The sequence below is a fragment of the Trachemys scripta genome, chromosome 2 (assembly GCF_013100865.1).
Source record: "Trachemys scripta elegans isolate TJP31775 chromosome 2, CAS_Tse_1.0, whole genome shotgun sequence".
NCBI classification, from domain to species: Eukaryota; Metazoa; Chordata; order Testudines; family Emydidae; genus Trachemys; species Trachemys scripta.
In genome coordinates, this window is record NC_048299.1 from 282,090,344 (window position 1) to 282,112,260 (window position 21,917).

Here is a 21,917-nt window from a genome sequence, read left to right on the forward strand (position 1 = left end):
CCGGGGCGCGGGGGCTGAGCGGGGCCGGCCGGGGCGCGGGGGCTGAGCGGGGCCGGCCGGGGCGCGGGGGCTGAGCGGGGAGCCGGCCTCGCTCGCACCCTTCTGCCGGCAGCCGCTGGGGAGCGCGTCCCGCGCCGATCCCGGGTTCCTGCGCCACAGGCTCCGCTGCAGCCCGGGTCTGGTTCCTGCCCGCAGCGCCGAGCCCCGCTCCCCGCCCGAGCCCGCCGGGAGCTGTCAGCGCGCTGCGGTCCCTCGGCCCCGCTGCGCTTCTCGCCCGGCGGCTGTCAGCGGCCGGTGTCCCGGGCTGCAGCCCCACACTGCGCTGCGCCGCTCTCGGGAGACAGCCCGGGGCGCTGCTCCCTCCTGCTCAGCGGGGCCTCCCGCTCTGCCCCTCGGCCGGGACGCTGCGCTCTGCCCAGGGAGGCGGGATAGCGGGTCCTTCCCTCAGTCACATTAATTCATCGAGGCCACGGGGGCTTGCTCTGGGGGTCGGGGACTGGCGGGGGGAGAATAAGCAATCTGGTGAGTGTCAAAACAGGAGACGCTTGGAGAGATAAGAGCTGCTGTCTGACCCGGTATCCTGCCTCTGACAGTGGCTGGTACCCAGAGCTTCAGGGTGAGCGAACAGAGCAATTATGGAGTGACCCACCCCTGTTTTCCACTACTAGCTTCTAGCAGCCAGAGATTTAGGGACACCCAGAGCATGGGGCTGTATCCCTGATCATCCTGGCTAATGTCCATTGATGGACCCGTCCTCCATTAACTCATCCAGTTACACTTTTGGCCATCACAACATCCCATGGCAATGAGTTCCACTGGTTAGTTGTGCATTCTCTGAAAAAATATTTCCTTTTGTTTATCTTAAACCTGCTGCCTGTGAATTTAATTGAGTGACACTTGGCTTTTGTATTTGTGAAAATGTAAATAACTAGAGCCCTTCCCGGATACAAAATGTGTATCTGCAACTGATCCATGATCTGCAAAAATGGTCTGTGGCTATAAAGCAGATATTTGTGGATTTTCAGGCCTCTATAAATAACACTTCTCCCACATCATTCACCAATTTGTAGACATCTCCCATATTCCCCCTTAGCTGTCTCTCTTCAAAGATGAACAGCCCTAATCTTTTTAGTCTCTCCTCATATGGAAGCTGTTCCATAACCTTGATCATCTTTGTTGCCCTTCACTGAACCTTTTCCAGGTCCACTATATCCTTTTTGAGATGGAGCGACCAGAACTGGACATAGTATTCAAGGTGTGGACACACCATGGATTTATACAGCGGCATTATATTTTTTCTCATTTTTATCCCTTTTTAATAGTTCCTAATATACGGTTAGCCTTTCTGACTGCTGCTGCCCACTCAGCGGAAGTTTTCAGAGAACTCTAAACTGTGACTCCAAGATCTTTCTTGAGTGGTAACAGCTAATTTAGACCCCATTATATTGTATGTAGAGTTGGGATTATGTTTTCCAATGTGCATTACTTTGCATTTATCAACATTGAATTTCATCTGCCATTTTGCACCCAGTTTTGTGAGATCCCTTTGTAACTCCTCACAGTCTGTTTTGGACTTAATTATCTTGAATAATTTAGTATCATCTGCAAAGTTTGCCACTTCACTTCACTCACTTTTCCAGATTATTAATGAATATGTTGAAAAGCACTGGTCCCAGTACAGATTCTTGGGGGACCCAGCTGTTCCCCTCTCTCCATTGTGAAAACTGATCATTTATTCCTACCCATTGTTTCCTATCTTTCAACCAATTCCTGATCCATGAAAGGACCTTCCCTCTTATCCCATGACCGCTTACTTTGCTTAACAGCCTTTGGTGAGGGACCTTGTCAAAGACTTTCTGAAAATCCAAGTGGACTGTATCAGCTGAATCACCCTTATTCACATGCTTGTTGACTCCTTCAAAGAACTCTAGGAGATTGGTGAGGCATGATTTCCCTTTACAAAAGCCATGCTGACTTTCCCCCTACAAATCATGTTTATCTATGTGTCTGATAATTCTGTTATTTTATTATATTTTCTACCAATTTGCCCAGAATTGACATTAGGCTTACTAGCCTTTAATTGCCAGGATCACGTCTGGAGCACTTTTTAAAAATTGGCGTCACAGTAGCTACCTTCCAGTCATCTGGTACAGACACTGTTTTCAGTGATAGGTAACATACCACAGTTAGCAGTTCTGCAATTTCATATTTGAGTTCCTTCGGAACCCCTGGGTGATACCATCTGGTCCTGGCCAGTTATTACTGTTTAGCTTATCAAGTTGTTCCAAAACCTCCTCTAGTGAGACAGCAATTTGGGACACTACAGATTTGTCACTGAAAAAGAATGGCTCAGATGTGGCTATCAATGCAAAGAATTTGTTTAGGTTCTCTGCAATGGCCTTATCTTCCTTGAGTGCTCCTTTAACACCTTTGTCATCTAATGGCCCCATTGCCTGTTTGGCAGGCTTCCTGCTTCTGATCTACTTAAATAACAATAGTAAAAAAGGGTTTCAGAGTAACAGCCGTGTTAGTCTGTATCCGCAAAAAGAAGAACAGGAGTACTTGTGGCACCTTAGAGACTAACAAATTTATTAGAGCATAAGCTTTCGTGGACTACAGCCCACTTCTTCGGATGCATATAGAATGGAACATATATTGAGGAGATATATATACACACATACAGAGAGCATAAACAGGTGGGAGTTGTCTTACCAACTCTGAGAGGCCAATTAATTAAGAGAAAAAAAACTTTTGAAGTGATAATCAAGCTAGCCGAGTACAGACAGTAAAAAAAGTATCTTTAGCAAGTTGCTTGTCAAGTTTTTTTGGCCTACCTTATACTTTTACATTTTACTTGCCAGAGTTTCTGCTCCTTTGTATTTTCCTCATTAGGATTTGACTTCCAAATTTTAAAGGATGCCTATTTGCCTCTAACAGCCTCCATTACTCTGCTGTTTAGCGGTAGTGGCATTTTTTGGTCTTCCTTTTTTTGGTTTGGGACATACATTTAGTCTGAGCCGCTAGGAGGTGTTTTAAGAAGTCTCCAGGCAGTTTTCAGGCATTGTACTCTTGACTGCTCTTTTTAATTACTGTCTAACTAGCATCCTCGTTCTTGAGTTAGTTCCTCTTTTTAAAGTTAAATGTTACTGTGGTGAGGGGTTTTTTTTGGTATTCCCCACCTCCCCAAATATGCCAAATTTAATAAATTATGGTCACTATTACTGAGCAGTTCATCTGTAGTTCCCTCTTGGCTCAGATCAGATCCTGTGCTTCATTTAGGATTAAACCAAAAATTGCCTCTTCTCTTGTGGGTTCCGGGACTAGCTGCTCCACGAAGCAGCCATGAATGGTGTCTAGAAATAGTATTTCTGCCTCATGCTCTGAGGTGACATGTACCCAGTCAATAGGAGGGTAGTTGAAATCCCCCATTATTATTGCGTTGGCTGGTTTAGTAGTCATAGAATCATGGAACCATAGGGTCCGAAGGGACCACCAGGGTCATCTAATCTAACCCCCTGCCAAGGTGTAAGATTAGTCTCTGGAATCTCCCTTATATTTCACAATCACTGTCACAATCCTGGTCAGTAGTATATTCCCACTGCTATACTCTTACTAATCAAGCATGGACTTTCTGTCCATAGAGATTATATAATATATATGCCTATCACATAGAAGTGGAAGGGATCCTGAAGGGTCATTGACTCCAGCTCCCTGCCTTCACTAGCAGGACCAAGTACTGATTTTTGCCCCAGATCCCCAAGTGGCCCCCTCAAGGATTAAACTCACAACCTTGGGTTTAGCAGGCCAATGCTCAAACTCTGAGCTATCCCTCCCCCTGATTCTATGGTACAGGATGGGAATACAAGAATGACCAAAGTGGGTCAGACCAATGGTCCATCTAGCTCAGTATCCTGTCTTCCAAAGGTGGTCAGTGCTAGACGCTTCAGAGGGAATGAACAGAACAGGGCAATTATCGAGCGAGCCATCCCCTCTATCATATCCCCCTATTAGTTATCTCTCTTAATTTCTCCTCATATGGAAGCACTGGAATGGGTTCCCTAGGGAGGTGGTGAAATCTCCTTCCTTAGAGGTTTTTAAGGCCCGGCTTGACAAAGCCCTGGCTGGGATGATTTAGTTGGGAATTGGTCCTGCTGTGAGCAGGGGGTTGGACTAGATATCTCCTGAGATCCCTTCCAACCCTGATCTTCTATGAAGCTGTTCCATTCCCTAATCATTGTTGGTGCCATTATTTGTACCTTTTCCAATTCTTACATAATTTTTGAGACCAGAACAGCATACAGTATTCAAGGTGTGGGTGTACCATTGATTGATATAGTGGCATTATGATATTTTCTGTCTTATTATCCATCACTTTCCTAATGGTTCCTAACATTCTCTTAGCTTTTTTTTTTTTTGACTGGCACGGCACACTGAGTAGGTGTTTTCAGAGAACTGCCCACAAAGGAGCTTCTGCTTTCGTGGCCCCTTATGTGTGGGTTTCAGTGTAATGAAGGAGGTATGTTTGTGCAGAGGCAAATGGCACTGGAGCCAGGGACAAGGGAAGCTTTCCCTAACAGTGGTGGGGGGAGGAGGGGGCATGTCTAAAGCCTGTTGTTTGCCACAGGAGCTGGATGAAATGGAGAATAAGGGGTTAATAGAGGAGCCTGAACACTCTCAGCACCAACACCACAGCGACTGACTCCAACATTGTGCGTGCAAACGGAACGCAAAATGGCTGGTGCCCCCTCCCTTACGCAGTCCCGTATGCCAGTCCTCACCCAAAGCGAGTCAGCTGTTCGGCGGGTTCCGTGAGATGCCCCAATAGCACCTGGTGTTTCCTTGACCCTGGCCACTCTCTGATCTCCTTGCCTGGCTTCCAGAGTCCCCTCCCCCAGTACCTGCGGCTGGCCCCGTGATCTCTCCTGTCCTTGTGCCCTGACTTCAGAGTCCAGCCCAGCTGGCTCCAGCTCCGATAAGGGGGCTGCAGGGAGTGTTTGCCTTGTGCTCTGCGGCAGTCACGCCGCAGGGCCTTGGCTGGGGTTATCAGTCCCCGAGAGCCAGGGCTGGGCAGACATGGGCAGTTTATCTCAGACTTTGCTGCTTTTCCTAGCGTGGGTGCTGCTGTCCGAGGAGAGCAGTGGGAGCGGTGTACACGCTGGCCAGCGTGGCCTTTTAATCAGTGCGGCGTCAAAGCCTGCGTTGGGCAGGTCTGTGTACCAGGGCAGGCAGGCTGAGCTGCTGTTGCCCGGCTGCCTGTTAATGCAGCAGACTCTGCCAGGATGTGAAACATGGGCTTTGGTACCAAAGGGAGGATCGAATGAATCCAGGTCCATTCCCAGCTTCCCAGGGCATGGTCCTAGGGGCGCTGTTCCCTGGGCACTGGGGCCTACCTCACCCTGGGTGCCATATGAGCCTGCCCTCCCCAGCTGGGCACTGTTCCAAGGACTCTGACCCTCCCCACTGAGCCTGACCCTCCCCTAAGCACGTCCTGGAGCCCTGCCCTGGTTCCTCCCCACTTTCTCTGCTGGCTTTTCCTTCCTGCTGTATGCTGTTCAGACTGCCTGTGATTGCACACAGGGCTGGCTGGCAGCTCCTGCGGGAGCCACGGGTGCCCACATAAACCACACGTGGGATTAAAACTATGACTTTCCCTCAGACGAAAACACTTCGCATTCCAGCAAAAAGGCAAAGCAGGAAAGCGCCCACCGCCTGGGTCTGGCCAGCCCCAGGCCCAAGGCTCCCTGCACCGCCCCTCTCAAAGGAGAGGATAAGGACCCACCTGGTCCAGCTCCTCAGCCCTGGGGTCAGGGCAGAAGCACAGGCGCCGACTTTTCAAACTGTTGGGGGGTGCTCGACCCCGGCTCTGCCCCAGGCCCTGCCCCCACTCCACCCCTTCCCCAAGCCCCCCCCCGCCTCTTCCTGCCCACCCCCCTGAGCGTGCCATGTCCTCCCCTCTACCCCCCAGCCTCCTGCATGCTGTGAAACAGCTGATCGCAGCAGGCGGGAGGCACGGGGAGGGAGGGGGAGGCGCTGATACGGAGGGCCCACCAGCAGGTGGGAGGTGCTGGGGGGGAGCTGATAGGGGGGCTGCCAGTGGGTGCTCTGGACCCACCATTTTTTTTCCCCCCATGGGTGCTCCAGCCCCGGAGCACCCACGGAGTCAATGCCTATGGGCAGAAGCATTCCCTGCAGTGTATCCTTCAGGCTTTGGCAGGGTTCCCCGCAGTCCTCCTACCCCTGTGTGTCAGCCTCATTAATCCCCCAGGTCCCCTCTGGTTTGCCAAATACCATTAATGCTTAACCGCTTGGGCCAATCTTTGTTGCTGTCCTTCCCAGAGCTGCTTCAGGAGGTCTTCCTCTCTGGTGCCCGGTGCCCAGGCCTGCGTCCTGCCTGTACTCTAGGTGCTGTCGCCAGCATGAGTTTCAGCACAGGCTCCCCAGCTGTAGCATCAAGGGAAGCTCTCAGCCACCCCAACTCCTGTCAGCAGAGTTGGCTTCCCCCCGCTCAGAAGAGTCCTGCAGGGCAGCAGCAGGAAGAGGGGAGATGGGACCCTGTGACAGTTGGCGTGGTTGGGATGTTTGGAGCCTGGCTGACACCCAGGGAAGGTTCGAGCGTGAGGGAGGGGTTCAAAGGGGCTTCATGCCACCCAAGAAATGGTCGGCTCTAGGCAGCCAAAGTCCAGGGACATCCCAAGGTGGGATCATCCTTCCCCACCAGGGGATTTGGCCCTTGGCAGGCTCCTTGCTTGAGCCTGGCTCCGTGTGGGAGCTGGGATTCTGACCTTGCTTAGCTGGGCCTAGACCCTGTTTAACCACATCTCCCAACACCCATCCCAGAGCTGTCTCAGCAATGCCAGATCCCTTGCAGTGCCCCCTGGAGCCACCCCAATCGCCTCAGCGGGGGCTCCCTGGCCAGGCCTTGTCCCAGAATCACGGGCTGCTGTGCTGTACTACGCTGCTGTCTGCACAGGGAACGTTTCCTCTCACACTGCCTCCACTTCATGGATCCCTGGCAGCAGGAGACAGGGAGGAGAGCGGGCAAATCCATGCCCCCTGTTTTCAGGAGTAGGGGAGAGAGTGAGGCGCAGTCCCCTTCTCCCAGCAGCCACCAGGCAATAGAGAGGTCTCCTGGGGCAGCTGGGGGCACAGGGAGAAAGGAAATAAAGAGGGAAGGTCCCAGCCATCCCACTCCGCACCAAGGGGAAGGGTGGAGGCAAACAGTGGGGTTCTCACTGGGAGCTGCCCCAGCCCCACTGGAAGATGGCTCCTCTTTCTCATCAGCCTCTGGATGTTACTTTACCATTTGGAAATTGTGGGGTCTGGGGGGGGCTCCCCAGAACTGGATAGTGAGGGACTCTGCCCTCCCTGCTCTGGATTGAAAGCCTGGAGCCGAGCTTTAGGGTGGGTGTGTTTCCTCGGAGCTGGACAGACACGCACCCCTCCCTGCCCTAGGAGGGAAGGCCTCTGGGGGATGTCTGCACCACAGTTAGACACCTGCGGCTGGCCCGTACCCGCTGACTCCAGCTAAGGGGCTGTTTCATTGCAGTGTAGATGTTTGGACTCGGGCTGGAGGCCAGACTCTGAGACCCTATGAGGTGGGAGGGTTCCAGGGCTCAGGCCCTGGCCCAGGCCCTCGACACTGCAATTAAACAGCCCCTGAGCTGAGCCCCGGGAGCCCGAGGCAATGGGTGTCTAACTGCAGTGTAGACATACCCTGCTCCCTCTCTTGGACTCTCCTGCTCTCCAGTGTCTCCGTCCCACTGGGGTTTGGGCGATGTGGATACGTTGCCGAAGGTTGAATCCCATCCTGTTATTTCCTGGCCTTGGCTCTAACATGCTATTTCTGTGGCCTCACTGGGATTCGCTGCTCCTCCCCGTTCTGTGTTGCCTGTGCGTGAATGTCATCAACAGGCTGTTTATCCCCCTTCTCCCTGATCATTAGTGGAGATGTTAAATCACAACAGAGCTAACTCCGATCCCTGCTGCTCCCCCATTACACCTCCCCTCAGCTCAATACCACGCTGTTTTCTATGACCCTTTATTTGGGACCTTGCACTTGCCTGACCGTGCTGTATCCAAGCCAGTCTGAATTATTGCTGAGAATGTTTTCATGAACTGCAGGATCAAATACTTCACTGAAATAAAAATATTTTCTTTCTTATGTGTTCTCTTTGCCTGCTAACTGTGTAATGTGATCACACAGAACAGGTTAGCCTGGCTATATTGCTTATTGTTTCTGCTTTCTCAAAGGCCATTACAGATTTTCTCTTTTGTTTTGCTAGGGTGTGGAGATAGCCTTATTGTGTGGTAATTACCAAGCTCAATCTTCTTAAATGGTCCTTAGCTAGCCTGTGGAACTCTATGCCTCAAGGTATAATTGTGACCAAGAGCTTGGCAGGATTCAGAAAAGGATTATTCCATAATTGCCCACTTCAGCATTTCTTTCGTCTTCCTTTGAAGCTACTGGAACTGTTGGTTGCTGGGGTGGGCACAGAGTGGGAATTACCTCAGCATATGACCTAGTGTGGCAGTTCCTGTATGATTTCCTTTTTGGAAAATGGGGGCCTCATTTGCTCATTTACTCGTTTGTAATGTGTAGTGTTGACGGGACTTTGCCATCTTGCATGCCTAGGCTGATGAGGCCTCAGAAATGTCTCCTGGCTCTGTGCAAACAGGCCCTTAATTACGTTGTTCCATACCCTAAACAGTCTGAGGTCAAGGTCCAATATGTCATAGCAACAGCCAACAGGCTGCTCAGGGAGGCACCTGGAGGGATGAATTCCATCCCTTCCTGGTTTATGGATTAACTTTCTCCCTTGGGCTCCAGCATGGTATGTCTGCAAAACCCCCTTTTCCTCCATGCCACTCTGGAGGGCATCCTGGGCCCCCCCGAGTCCCGCTGCTGGAGGCTGTTTCTAGGATTTGGCAGTGGCTACCCTATCCCTGGGAAAGGCAGCTAGGTCCTGGGGTTATTGCAGAGCCATTGATAGACGCTGAGCCCACTGCCGAGGGGGTAGAGCAAGTCCTGGCAGCACTGCCAGAGGGGGAGGCAGGAGACAGCCGTGGAGAAGCACCAGTCCATGGGCTGAGGCAGGAGCTGGGGGTTATCGCAGAGACCAGGCTGCTTCTGGGCTCATGTGACTGGCCAGAGAACTGCCTCTTATCTCACCCAAGGCGGGGGTGGAGTTGCTGTGTTGGCTTATCAGAGCCACCATGCTCTCAGGCTTGCCTGGAGGCTTTCCAGCACTGCCCATCTCCCAGCTCAGCACCTGATCTGGGGACACAGTGGGTCTTTGGTCCTCTTCCCCAGCCCTGCTCCTCCCTGCATTGCCTGGGAACACATGATTCAGGGTCAAACTCTCCCAAACTCCTGACCTGCCTTCTCACTCCTCGTTCACACTTCCTCGCTTTCCCTCAAGCTGTTCAGGGTATCACCAGGGCCCGTTAATACCCTGTACTCCTGTCTTCTCCCCCAACATCTTCCAGAGGTGACCCTGCAGGAGTCAGGTTACTGACTGACCCTTTCCCCCATGGTCATGTGCCTTTGGGTCTTGCCTTTCACAGGTTGTAATGCTTCTAGGCTGATGTTATGCCGGGCTCCTTTCCTGGGGTACTGTACCTAAGGTACGTTGACTCCAGCTACGTTATTCACATAGCTGGAGTTGCGTAGCGTAGGTCGACTTACCGCCAGAGTGTAGACATAGCCTGAGTCCCAGGGTTCCAAAAAGAAAAATACAGAAAAGCTGGTCCCTCTGTTTCCTCAGAGAGCTCGGCTGGCTGGTGTTCTCAAGCCACTTCCCCAGTAGGCAGCCCCTGGTCCCTGGGGCCAGGGAGCTCCACACTAGCTGTTTGGTTCTGAATGCCTCCCAGCCTGAGCTGAGATCCCCCTTTCGAGGACCTGCTCTTCTCCAGCATTGACAAGCCTTGCAGTTGCACTGGGTCAGGGCTGGCTGAGCCCACAGGAGCTCTTAAACCCCTTCTTGACTAGGGGAGGGAGCTGCTCAGCTCTAGAGGCTCACAATTGAATGTGAGTTCCCAGCCAGGGTCTTTCCAGAGCTGTAAACACAGGGACTGTCCCCCCACCTCCCGCTCTGGAATGTGAAGCCTATTAATCTGTCTGCATCTCTAATTCCAGATAAAAACGTGTATTAGCAGAACAATGAAGCTGCAAAGTGAGGCACTGAAATGTTGGGAAATGAGATTAAAAAGGTGACCATTGTCACCTTCTCTCTGCACTATGATGCAGTATTTAAATTATAGACTGATTTTTCTTTCGGCCCTCATGATCACAGACTGAAGCAGGGCACAGGACGGGCAGTGCTTCTGGATTGAGACAGCTGTTCAATATTTTGTTTTATCTTTATTCTGTGGGTGGCTCCCCCGGCTGCTTCCGCTTTACTCAGCACTGGTGAGGCCTCAGCTGCAGTACTGTGTCCGTTCTGGGCATCACACTTTGGGAAAGATGTGGACAAATTGGAGAAGACCAAAGGAGAGCAACAAAAATGACCAAAGATCTAGAAAATGTGACCTGTGATGCCATTAATGAGGCTGCTATATAAGAGCAGCTCTAGCCCCCATCCCTGTGGGCCCCCCTTGACACCTCCCACAGAGCCAATACATTGCTACGTACCCAGGCCCCTTGTCTACGGCCTCGTATCCAGTTCTCTGTCCATGGCATTGCTTTTCTCCAGCCCATTTAGAATTAATTTTCCAGTTAAGATTGTGTGAGTTGCTTTACTGAGCCCCAGGTCCAGCTCCCTCAGCCAAGCTCTGTCACCATATCCCCAGAGCTAAAGCTGAAGCCTGTGGGAGCTGGAAACGCTCCATGCTGCTGACAATAACAAATCCCTGGCTCTGCCCATGTTCCCTTGGATCAGTGTGGTGAGCCCCAGAGTGACAGGCCCTGTCGCCGAGGGAGGGCGACTGGCTGGGCCGCGGGCAGAGCTAGCCCCACAGTGAGAGACCCCATCGCCGAGGGAAGGTGACTGGCTGGGATGCGGGCAGAGCCAGCCCCACAGTGATAGACCCCATCGCCGAGGGAAGGTGACTGGCTGGGCCGCGGGCAGAGCCAGCCCCACAGTGGAAGGCCCCATCGCTGAGGGAGGGCGACTGGCTGGGATGCGGGCAGAGCCAGCCCCACAGTGACAGACCCCATCGCCGAGGGAGGGCGACTGGCTGGGACGCGGACAGAGCCAGCCCCACAGTGGCAGACCCCATCGTCGAGGGAAGGTGCAGGAGAGGGCTGTGTGTGCGCGTGGGTGTGTGCGGGGGGGGGCGTTTGAGGGCTCCAGCTGGGGATGCAGGCTCTGGGCTGGGGATGAGGGTTTGGGGTGCACGAGGGGGCTGGGGTTGGGGTGTGGAAGGGGCTTTGGGGTTCTGACAACACCTACCATGGCTCCCAGGAAGCAGCCACCAGGTCCCTGCAGCCCCTAGGCGCATGGGCGGCCAGGGAGGCTCCGCGTGCTGCTTTCGCGCCCGCAGGCACTGCCACTGCAGCTCCCATTGGTCGTGGTTCCCGGCCAGTGGGAACTATGGAGCTGGCACTGGGGGCGGGGGCAGCGCACGGAGACTCCTTGGCTGTCCATGCACCTAGGGGCTGCGCCGCTGACCGGACTTTTAACGGCCCAGTCGGAGCTGCCAGGGTCCCTTTTTCGACCGGCAGTTGCGGTCGAAAACTGGACGCCCAACAACCCTAGTGACAGGCCCCATTACTGAGGGATGGTGGCTGACTGGGACGAGGGCAGAGCCAGCCCTGGTGTGACAGGCCCCATCACTGGCTGGTGTAACCCTTCTGTCAGATGGAGCCGGCAGCAGCCAGGACCGGGTTTAATATCTAGGGGTTCCTTTTCAACAATACAACACAAAACCAGCTCGAGCCCCCACCCAGGAACCTGGGGAAATTACATACCACCCCTGGGTGCCTCTGGGAGGCAATACTTCCCCACTTGCAAGCACAGAGTCTGAGTGTACAAAAAAAACAATAATGAAAGGAGAGAAGTCACCTGACATTAATTAGGGAAAATGCCACAAGCAGGACTCATAAACATAAACTGTGAGCAGGACACCCACTGCAGAGTGCATGAGGCAGAGTCTTCTTCTGCCTCACATTCTTGAGTTCTACAACCAAAAGTTCCTTTACCGTGCCCCCCTCGGCTTCCTCACCACACCCCTCTCACAGTGGTTGTCCTTGGTCAGTGAGGACCCTAGGTTCAGAGGTGCATCTGTGTGAGTTCCCCTCCCACCCGGAAGAAGGCACCTGGCTTGCTCCACCATCGGAGCACTTGCTCTGTTCCTCACTCTCTGGGTGCTCCACCAGCCGCTGTACCTTGCCACCTGTGGGTGCCCCACCAGACGCTTTTTCTCACCGCCTGGCCGCCCTGCCAGCCACTGTTCCTTGCCACCTGGATGCCCTGCCAGCCACTGCTCACTGCTTTAGCCAGCTGCTCTTGCCAGCCCCCTGTCAGTCACCTTCTGCTGCCGCTTCTTTAGATCAGTCTCATAGTGATTTTTAGGTCTCAGCAGGCTGGGTAGAAATACTGCCCCACCACAAGTGATGTCAGCTCTTATTAAATATTTAACATAACAAAAGGCTCCAAATGAAGCCTATTTAGCTCTATCTTTGAACGGTGCAGAGGAACCAGACTGGGGAATCTTAGGGAGAGTCCATACCTCCTAGCTGGGACATCTGCCCCAGGAGCACCGCCAGCTTTTCTGCTGCTCTAGGCGGTGGAAGGTCCCACCCCGAAATGCTGCCCCCCCACAGAGGCGGTGGAAGGTCCTGCCACCGAAATACCGCCGCGGTCACCGTCCCCCAAATTGTAGCGCCCTAGGCGACCACCTAGGTCACCTAATGGGTTGCGCCGGCCCTGATCTGCCCCATACCTTTTACTTTCCCAGGGTCTGGCATTCAAGCCCCTGGCTTAACAAGGTCCTTTCAGGTGCGGGTGACCCCTCATTTGGGACAGGTTAAGCACAGTTCTGCTCCCCTTTATTCATACAATAAAGGCAACAACATTGATAACAGCATTTCACTACCTAGCATTCAGTACTAAAGTGATTTGTGTGACGAAGTGGGACTGTTCTTAATGTTTCCTCTGAATACTGTGTGGGTGCCTCAGTTTCCCCTATGCATTTCTTAAGTGTCTAGGTGGCGGGGGAAAGGCCAGTGTGCATAAATCACTGACACTTTGTCGCCCTGGCAACAAATGGCCAGGGCCCCTTCCCCCCCTGCAAGGAAATAGCTAAAGGTGAACAAAGAGATCAGGTGACCTCCTGGCCCAGGAAAAAGACAAAGCCGAGAGAAGGAGGGGCTGGAGGGGGTTTGAGAGTGGGTGTCTGGCTCTCTGAACCCCATAATGGACCTGGCCGAGGGGTCCCATTCGCCTCTGTACCTACAAGCTCTGTTTTAGACCGTGTTCCTGTCATCTAATAAACCTCTGTGTTACTGGCTGGCTGAGAGTCACGTCTGACTGCGAAGTGGGGGTGCAGAACCCTCTGGCTTCCCCAGGACCCCGCCTGGGCGGACTCGCTGTGGGAAGCACACGGAGGGGCATATGCTGAATGCTCCCAGGAGAGACCCAGGAGGTGAAGCCGTGTAAGCTTCTTGCCCTGAAGACAGTCTGCTCCAAGGGAGAGGAGGTTCCCCAAAGTCCTGACTGGCTTTGTGGGGAGCAGTTCCAGAGCATCTCCCGGGGACTCCGTGACAATTTGTAACCCAACACCAGCCAAAGTTGATCATTTTGAGCAACACCGCTCTCTCTGCTGGATATATAAGCAGAGAAGGTGTGTTCATGTAAATACAGTTTGCTCCTGAAGTCTCTCCCACTCCCATTTAGCTGTCAGGGGAGAACTCCTTCAGACCCTGCCTACACTGGGATGAGAGCAGAGCCAGCCCTAGTGTGACAGGCCCGTCGCCGGGGGAGGGCGGCTGGCTGGGACGAGCCGGCCCCGGTGTGACAGGCCCCGTCGCCGAGGGAGGGCGGCTGGCTGGGACGAGGGACGAGCCGGCCCCGGTGTGACAGGCCCGTCGCCGGGGGAGGGCGGCTGGCTGGGACGAGGGACGAGCCGGCCCTGGTGTGACAGGCCCGTCGCCGGGGGAGGGCGGCTGGCTGGGACGAGGGACGAGCCGGCCCCGGTGTGACAGGCCCGTCGCTGGGGGAGGGCGGCTGGCTGGGACGAGGGACGAGCCAGGCCCACATTTACTTCCTGAGCCCAAGTTGCGAACAGCCTCTGTTAGGATCCCCAAAGCTGCGCAAGCTGCACTGGCCGGGAAGGGGTGTGGAGGGGGGGGATGCTGGGAGATTCCTGCCCCCGCAGATGGAAGCTGCATGGGACGGGTCTGGATGGCTCCTGTTGAACAGCTCCTCACCACCTCCATCCATCTCCCTTTGTTACTTCCAGGCATTGTCCCCATTTTCTGGGAGTCGCTTGCTCTGTGTTTATTCCTCCCAGGTTCAGTGTATGAATGAACATGGCCCCTCGAGTGAGTCAGAGGGGGTGCTGATGTTGTGGTGCACCCCTGCCACCTTTCCCTAGACAGAGCATCCTGCCCATTCCCCCTATTGCTCCATCCGAACCCTTGTGACTCCCTGGGGAGCTGGCCTCTGTGATCACCCAGAGCGCCCAGCGGGGAGCAGGGGTTGAGCCTCCACGTGAGCTCTGGCTGCTGTTGGAGAAAGTGAGATTAGATGAAGTCATCTCAGGCCCAGAAGGCAGTGTCTGTCCATGCACCCTCCGTCCTTCCCCTGCCAGGCTTTGGAGCCGCTATGCTGTGCTCTCCCGTGCCCTCTGCCCGCTGCCTGTGGGCTGAGGAGGAAGCTGACCTTGGGATCAGGCTGACTGGCAGCATTCCTGGGTTTCTGTACTGGTCTTTGTGTAAAGCACGTGGAGCCTGTGAGACCCCAGGGGATAACAGAGGCGCTTTGTCTGCCTGTAGCAGGAGCTGGGCCATGGGCTGCCTGCCCAGCTCCATCGTCCTTTCTTAATGAGTTCCTGGGACTGCTGTGTCATTCCTTCCTTCTGCACCTGCATCTCCCTCTGCAGGGGCCAGGCGGGCCAGAGGCTGCACCCGGGCTGTGGCTGTAGCCCCCCAGGCTGTGGCTGTAGTGTCCCCGGGCTGTGGCTGTAGCCCCCCAGGCTATGGCAGTAGCCCCTGGTCTGTGGCCAGAGAGGCCCTAGCGACAGGGACACTGCGTTCCAGCCACTGGAGGCAGCAGAACAATTCCGTTTTACATCTGGGAGCCAGAGCAGCTGCACCACTGCTGCTGCCATGTGCAGGAAAAGGAGCCGGAGGCTGGCTGGGAATGCACAAGCTTCCTGTATTGCCGGGCTTGGCCGGCTGCATCCTTCCCCTGGCCTGAACGTGACCTGCGAGCTCCCCCATCCCCTCTCACCCGCTCTCTCTGCATGCTGGCCAGATGCTGTGGGCCTGAAGGCCTGGCTGGACTCGGCCCGAGCCAGTGCCTGTCGCTGGGCTGTCTCATCCTCCAGGTGTGTGCCTTGCAGGTGAACCAGGGGAACATGCCTGGGATCCAGAGCACCTTCCTGGCCATGGACACGGAGGAGGGCGTAGAGGTGGTGTGGAATGAGCTGCACTTCACAGACAAGAAGGCCTTCAAGGCCCACGAGGTGAGTGGCTCCTTTCTGCTCCCATGCCCTGTGGGGGGACAGCTGGCTGGAAAAGCTCCCTCCTCCACTCACCAGTTCCCTGAAACCCCAGACCTGCAGCTCCCTGCTGGCCTACAGCTCAGGTTCCGTCTGCCTGTACATTCCCCTTGAAATGTTGCTCATCTCCTCCCCCTAAAGGCAGCCTCCCTGCCTCCCGTAACATCAGAGATCACTCCCCCATGCCTCCTGCATGCTCAGAGACAGTTCTCCTGTCGCTCCTCCCCTTGTCTCTGAGACAGTCCCCTGTAGCTCCTCCCCTTATCCCTTGCAAATGGCCCCACAGTACCCCGTGCACCCTCAGATAGGTCCTGGTGTGCCCTGCACCCCCAGACTGCTCCCCTGTAGCTCCTCTGACCCACCCCCGACATGCCAGCTGATGCCCCCCTTGCTCACCTTGCCCTCTGCCCACAGGAGAAGATCAATACCATGTTTGAGCAGCTGGTGGTTGTGGATCATCCCAATATTGTGAAGTTGCATAAATACTGGCTGGATGTGAAGGACTCCAAGGCCCGGGTAAGGGGGTGCCAGGACACCGGGACAGGGGAGGTGCCCCAGGGCGGGGATGCCAGTGCCTACCAGAAGGGGATCCTGACGCAGGTGCTTCTCCTCCTCCCCCTTCCCAGAGGTGCACAGAAATCCTGTTCTGGTTCTTGCTGTCTTCCCTGGCCAGTGCTGCACCAAGGGGTGCAGCTTTTAAGCCCTGTGTCAGATAGAGGCCCTGGGTGCCTAATATTGGTGCAGACCCAGGAGACCCCAGCTGGGCTGCAGGGAGGCTGTTCTGACTCCCTGGGGCAGTGGCTGCGCTGACACCTCCCTCCCCCTCCACCAGGTGATCTTCATCACAGAATACGTGTCCTCGGGGAGCCTGAAACAGTTCCTGAAGAAAACCAAGAAAAACCACAAGGCCATGAATGCTCGGGTAGGATTCCTCACCCTGTCTGGGAGGGTCTGTAATGGGCGGGTAGCTTAGTGCCCCAGGCCCCTGAAGCGAAGACCCTCTCTGTGGAACAGGCATCAGGTACAGATGGGCATGTAGGGATAAGCTGTGAGTAGCACAAACCCTCTGCTTGCTGCTTGGGGTGGCGGCTTGATCAGAATTGGGGACTAAGAGCAGAGCTTCCCTAGGGGTGTCTGGGGATAGGAACATCCAGGGGTCCCTAAGCACAGCCTGTGGCTCTCATCAGTGTGAAGTCTTTGGACCCGTCCAACCAGAGCAAGATCTCACCATAAAAGCCACTGGGGACAACCCACTGCTAACTCTGGCACCTCCTAGAGCAGAACTCAGCAACCCCAGAGTCATGCTGTAGGGAGAGGACTCTTGATCAGGAGCCTTCCCATGGAGAAACAACGAGGAGTCCTTGTGGCACCTTAGAGACTAACACATTTATTCGGGCCTAAGCTTTCCTGGGCTACAGCCCACTTCATCAGATGCATGGAGTGGAAAACACAGGAGCAGGTATAAATACATGAAAGGATGGGAGTTGCCTTACCAAGTGTGAGCTCAGTCTAACAAGACAATTCACTTAACAGCAGGATACCAAGGGAGGAAAGACATTCAAAAACCAGTAGAACACTTCAGTCTCTCTGACACTCAATAACAGACTTAAAAGTGGCAATTCTTCAACAAAAAAACTTCAAAAACAGACTTCAACGGGAAACTGCAGAACTGGAATTAATTTGCAAACTGGACACCATCAGTTTAGGTCTGAATAAAGACTGGGAATGGTTGGGTCATTACAAAACCTAAACCTATTTTCCCCAACACTAATTTCCCCCTACTGTTACTCACACCTTCTTGTCAACTGTCTGAAATGGGCCACTCTGTATGGGGAGACTTTGGCAAACCAGTAAAGTGCCTAAAACCACAATGGCTTATTGTTAAAAAGCAACCTAGTCAGCAGGCTGTAAATTGGCTATTCAGCAAACTCAGCTTGACCAAGGCAGGAGGGGAGGGGTTTTGGGGTGCCACGGAAGGGACAGCTTGACCCCGCGTTCTTCCTGATAAGAATTGTGTTGAAGTTGCTGATACATGCATTTTAAAAGCAGGAATGTCTATTGGGGTCTCAGAGCTGCAGACTCTGGAAAAACCCACACCTGGTTAATCAATAATCAGAAGGAACCTCTTGCTTGAAACTGCTTACTTAACCAGGTTTCTTTAAGGGACATATCATTCTATTACTAATGTATAAATAAGGGGACTCATTTGGGGACTGGTCTCTCCCTCTGGATGCATCTTGTGTTCCCCACCGACAGACGGGCTGCCACTGTGCCACTCGAGAGCCACTCTCAGCTTCGGTAATTATCGAGGGTTGGGGGTGTTTTACTAACCTGTTGCGGACGTGTGTAAGTGCTTGAGACTAGTAAAGTTTAGCTTTAAGTGAAAGCACTCTTGTGTTGTCCTGTTTGTGCCAGACATCTATCGGTCGGACGGCCGTGTCTCCCCTGATTTATTTCCTGACGCCTCCTCGCACAGAATAAAAGATACCAAGAGCTTTGGGTTGAAAGAACCCCGGGTAACAACTCTCATTACCACTTCAAAAGTTATCTTTCCTCCCTTGGTATCCTGCTGTTTAGTGAATTGTCTCGTTAGACTGACCTCACACTTGGTAAGGCAACTCCCATCCTTTCATGTATTTATACCACTCCTGTGTTTTCCACTTCATGTATCTGATGAAGTGGGCTGTAGTCCACGAAAGCTTATGCTCAAATAAATTTGTTAGTTTCTAAGGTGCCACAAGGACTCCTTGTTGTTTTTGCTGATACAGAATAACACTGCTACCACTCTGAAACCTGTTCCCATGGAGACAGAATTATACTTCCGGAGAGGGAAGAGGCCACCCCCAATCCTTCAAATCTGAACAATGGGCTTGTGGTCATGGCACTGGCCTGGGACATAGACGCCCTGGGTTCTCTTTCCCTCTGTGACAATAACTTGTTGTATGAGCATGGGCAAGTCTCTTGTCTCTGTGCCTCAGTTCCTGACCTTTGACATGGGGGTAATACCTCCCTAGTGGTGAGGATAAATCCACTGGGGTCTGTGATGCTCCGGTGATGGGACCAAAGAAGAACCAAGTCACGTGGGTTTTAAGCCACTTGTTTTCTCTGAGTGCTGTCCCAGGCCCCCAGTTCCTCCGGTTAAGAATCATGGACTGCTAGGTTCTCAGCCTAGCTAGTATTTTTTCAGATAGCTGCTGCAGGGGAGACTAATATGGCCCATCTGTGTGCTCTGGCCTCCTGCTTGATACAGGCCTTCTCCAAAGGGACCATGTCTGGGACCCTGCTGCTAGTGAGTGGTCCCTCCCTGTGGGAGAAGGGGCACGGGCCTGGCACAGAGGATGTTCACACAAAGCCCTGCAGAGCAGATTGGAGGGGATGATCCTGCTCTGCTGTCTGGGGACTAGACAGGCTGTGATGGGGCTTCCCTATCTGATGGGGCGCTCTGATCTCTCCTCTAGGCCTGGAAGCGCTGGTGCACACAGATCCTCTCTGCTCTCAGGTGAGCCTCCTCTCCACCTCTGTTGCTTGGCTTGCCATGTCGTGCCCAGCAGGCTGGTAACACTTCAGGGGGGCTCTGATCTTCCCACAGCTTCCTGCATTCCTGCGATCCGCCCATCATCCACGGCAACCTGACGAGCGACACTGTCTTCATCCAGCACAACGGCCTCATAAAGATCGGCTCAGGTACTGGGCAGAGGGCCGCTTCCTACCTCTGCTGCCAGGGTGCATGGTCCGTGTGGAGAGACTTCCCCCAGCTAAGAGATGTGAACTCAGGGGGTTGAGTGGGTGGCTCTGGTGCATGTCTGCCCCCATGGCTACTTCACCCCTCTGGCCTCTTGCCAGACTCCCTAGTCCAGGGCAGGGCTCCAGGGCTTACTCTCCCTGGACTTCCTCCTGGTACCTGACCAGCTCTTGTTCTTCCTAGCGAGTGCCTATAGGCCCCTTCTCTGCAGCCTCCTCCTTTCTCTGCCCCCCCTTCCCAGCCAGCGAAACAGACTTGCTGGGTGGTCACTACCTGCCACCAACTCCAGTTACTAAACACCTAGCTGTTTGTATTCTCTCATTCTGCCCCTTTCTAATGCTACCCCCCATTTCCTGATATTTGTACTTAATAACCTCATGTAATTTCTTTCCGTAAGCCATTGACATTTCTCAAAAAGCTTTTCCTTTTCTTTCTCAAAGCCCTGGCGTACCATAACAGGTGATCAGCTGTTTCCTCTCCTTTCCCACGCTCCCATAGTCCATCTTTGTGTTTCATGTATTCGAAAAAGATTTTTGTTTAAAAATCAGAATGGCCAGTTACTGCCCTAAACAAAATTACTTCATTTTTCCTGCTCAGACCCTGAGGCGTGTTGTTATCCTCAACTCTAGAGCACAACGCAGAAAGTCTTATGCCTTTTCTTCCCATTGATCCAAATTTTTGGCCATTCCTCTTTTAAATTTTCCTGTACTAAGTTTTCAAATTCCTGTTTATTCAAGGATATTTCTGTAGCTCTTTTGTCTGCCATTTCATCCCGTTACCTCGACGTGCACGGGGATCCCGGCTAGTGCTACATGGTGCATGTCATTTCATTGATTAAATCACTTCCACATACGGAGGCACCTTTTTATTCCCTGAGGTCTGATACTTCTTCAGAAAAAATGGCTGCTGCTGCTGGCTGTACAAATTAACGCTGGCATTATTGCTACTAGTCCCGCTGTCATGGCAGCTATAAAATCAGATATTCTTTTATATATACTAATTCCTGATTCTGGTACACAATATGCTGTCTCTACTCTTCTGCTTTTTTTGAGGTGGAGGGGATGATCTATCTGCATATATTGAGCAAGAACATAAGAATAGCCATAGTGAGTCGACAAATGGTCCATATAGCCCAGTATCTTCTCTGTTGACAGTGGCCAGTGTCAGATGCTTCAGAGGGAGTGAACAGAACAATTTATCAAGTGATCTGTTCCCTGTGGTACAGTCCCAACTTCTGGCAGTCAGAGATTTAGGGACCCCAGAGCATGGGGTTGCATCCCTGCCCATCTTGGCTAATAGCCATTGATGGACCCATCCTCCATGAACTTATCTAATTCTCTTTTGAACCCAGTTATACTTTTGGCCTTCACAACACCCCTGGCAGCGAGTTCCACAGCTTGTGTGGTGTGTGAAGAAATACCTTTTTGTTTGTTTTAAACCTGCTGCCTGTTAATTTCACTGGGTGACCCTAGGTTCTTGTGTTATGTGAAGGGTAAATTACACTTCCTTGTTCACTTTCTTCATATACTGTTTATGATTTTATAGACCTCAGTTGTATCCCATTGGCTGGTAGGGAAATCTGGGCCCACCCACAGCTCCAGGTTCTAGCTCTGGGACTCTTTGACTAGCAGTCAAGGCCTGCTCAGTCTCAGTCCTTGTTGCTGTTTCCCTGAGCTCCTTCCTACCCCACCTCTCCATCTCCTGGTCTATCTCGGGGCTTGCCATTGCTCCCTGTGGCTACTTCGCCTCTCTCGGCCTCTTGCCAGATTCTCTAGTCCAGTGTTTCTCGTCTTTTTGTGCTGGCCACCCCCTGTGGACTTTAAAAAAAATTGTTACCCCCTACTAGAAAAAATTGCAACCCCCTACCTTAAGCTTGGGGCTTCGGGCATCAGCCCTGTGGGGCGTGGGGCTGAAACATGTAAATTAGCTTTGCGGGCAATTGCCCTGCTTCCTAGCCCCTAATGCCAGCCCTGCTTGCGACCCCCCCTCCCCCAAGCCTGTCCCGTGACCCCCAGGCTTCCCGGTGGAGAAACACTGCTCTAGTCCAAGGCATGAGGCCAGGGCTAACTCTCCCCTGGACTTCCCCCTTGTCCCTGACCAGCTCCCTTTCTGCAGCTGCCTCCTGCTCCCACATCAGCTTAATAATCCTGTCCCAGCTCCTCCCCAGCTGGGCTTCATCTCCAGCTAGGCTTTACCAGGCCCTAGTGCCCCTCCAGGGAGGCACAGCATGTGAGCTAAATTGGTCTTTTCTGGCTTGTATGAGGTGAAGACTCCGTCACAGGTGACCCACAGGGAGCCAGGTCTGGGGGGACCTCTGGTCCGGGTGGGAGTAGGGGGGTGTGACTAGCAGGGAGCCGAGTGGGTGGGTGCATGGGGTGTTCCGTAGGTAGGTGCGTTAGCTGGCTCTGGCCCCGGTGGTGGTGGGAGAGTGACCCATAGGCAGCTGGGTGGCTGGCTGGCCCTGGCCTGGGCAGGTGAGGGGGGTGACCTGCAGGCAGGGTGGGTGGGTGGC

The 21,917-nt window shown here is 53.4% G+C and overlaps 1 protein-coding gene across 1 annotated transcript in view; it reads left to right on the forward strand.

The window, feature by feature from the left end:
* Positions 1-21,917, forward strand: part of NRBP2 (nuclear receptor binding protein 2) — a gene marked incomplete in the record, with an annotated part of 68,564 nt that overhangs the window by 10,342 nt on the left and 36,305 nt on the right. The window contains 5 exon segments of the mRNA XM_034763807.1: positions 15,505-15,627; positions 16,078-16,179; positions 16,496-16,585; positions 19,122-19,162; positions 19,253-19,347. Of these exon segments, the coding sequence (XP_034619698.1) occupies positions 15,505-15,627; positions 16,078-16,179; positions 16,496-16,585; positions 19,122-19,162; positions 19,253-19,347 (451 nt within the window).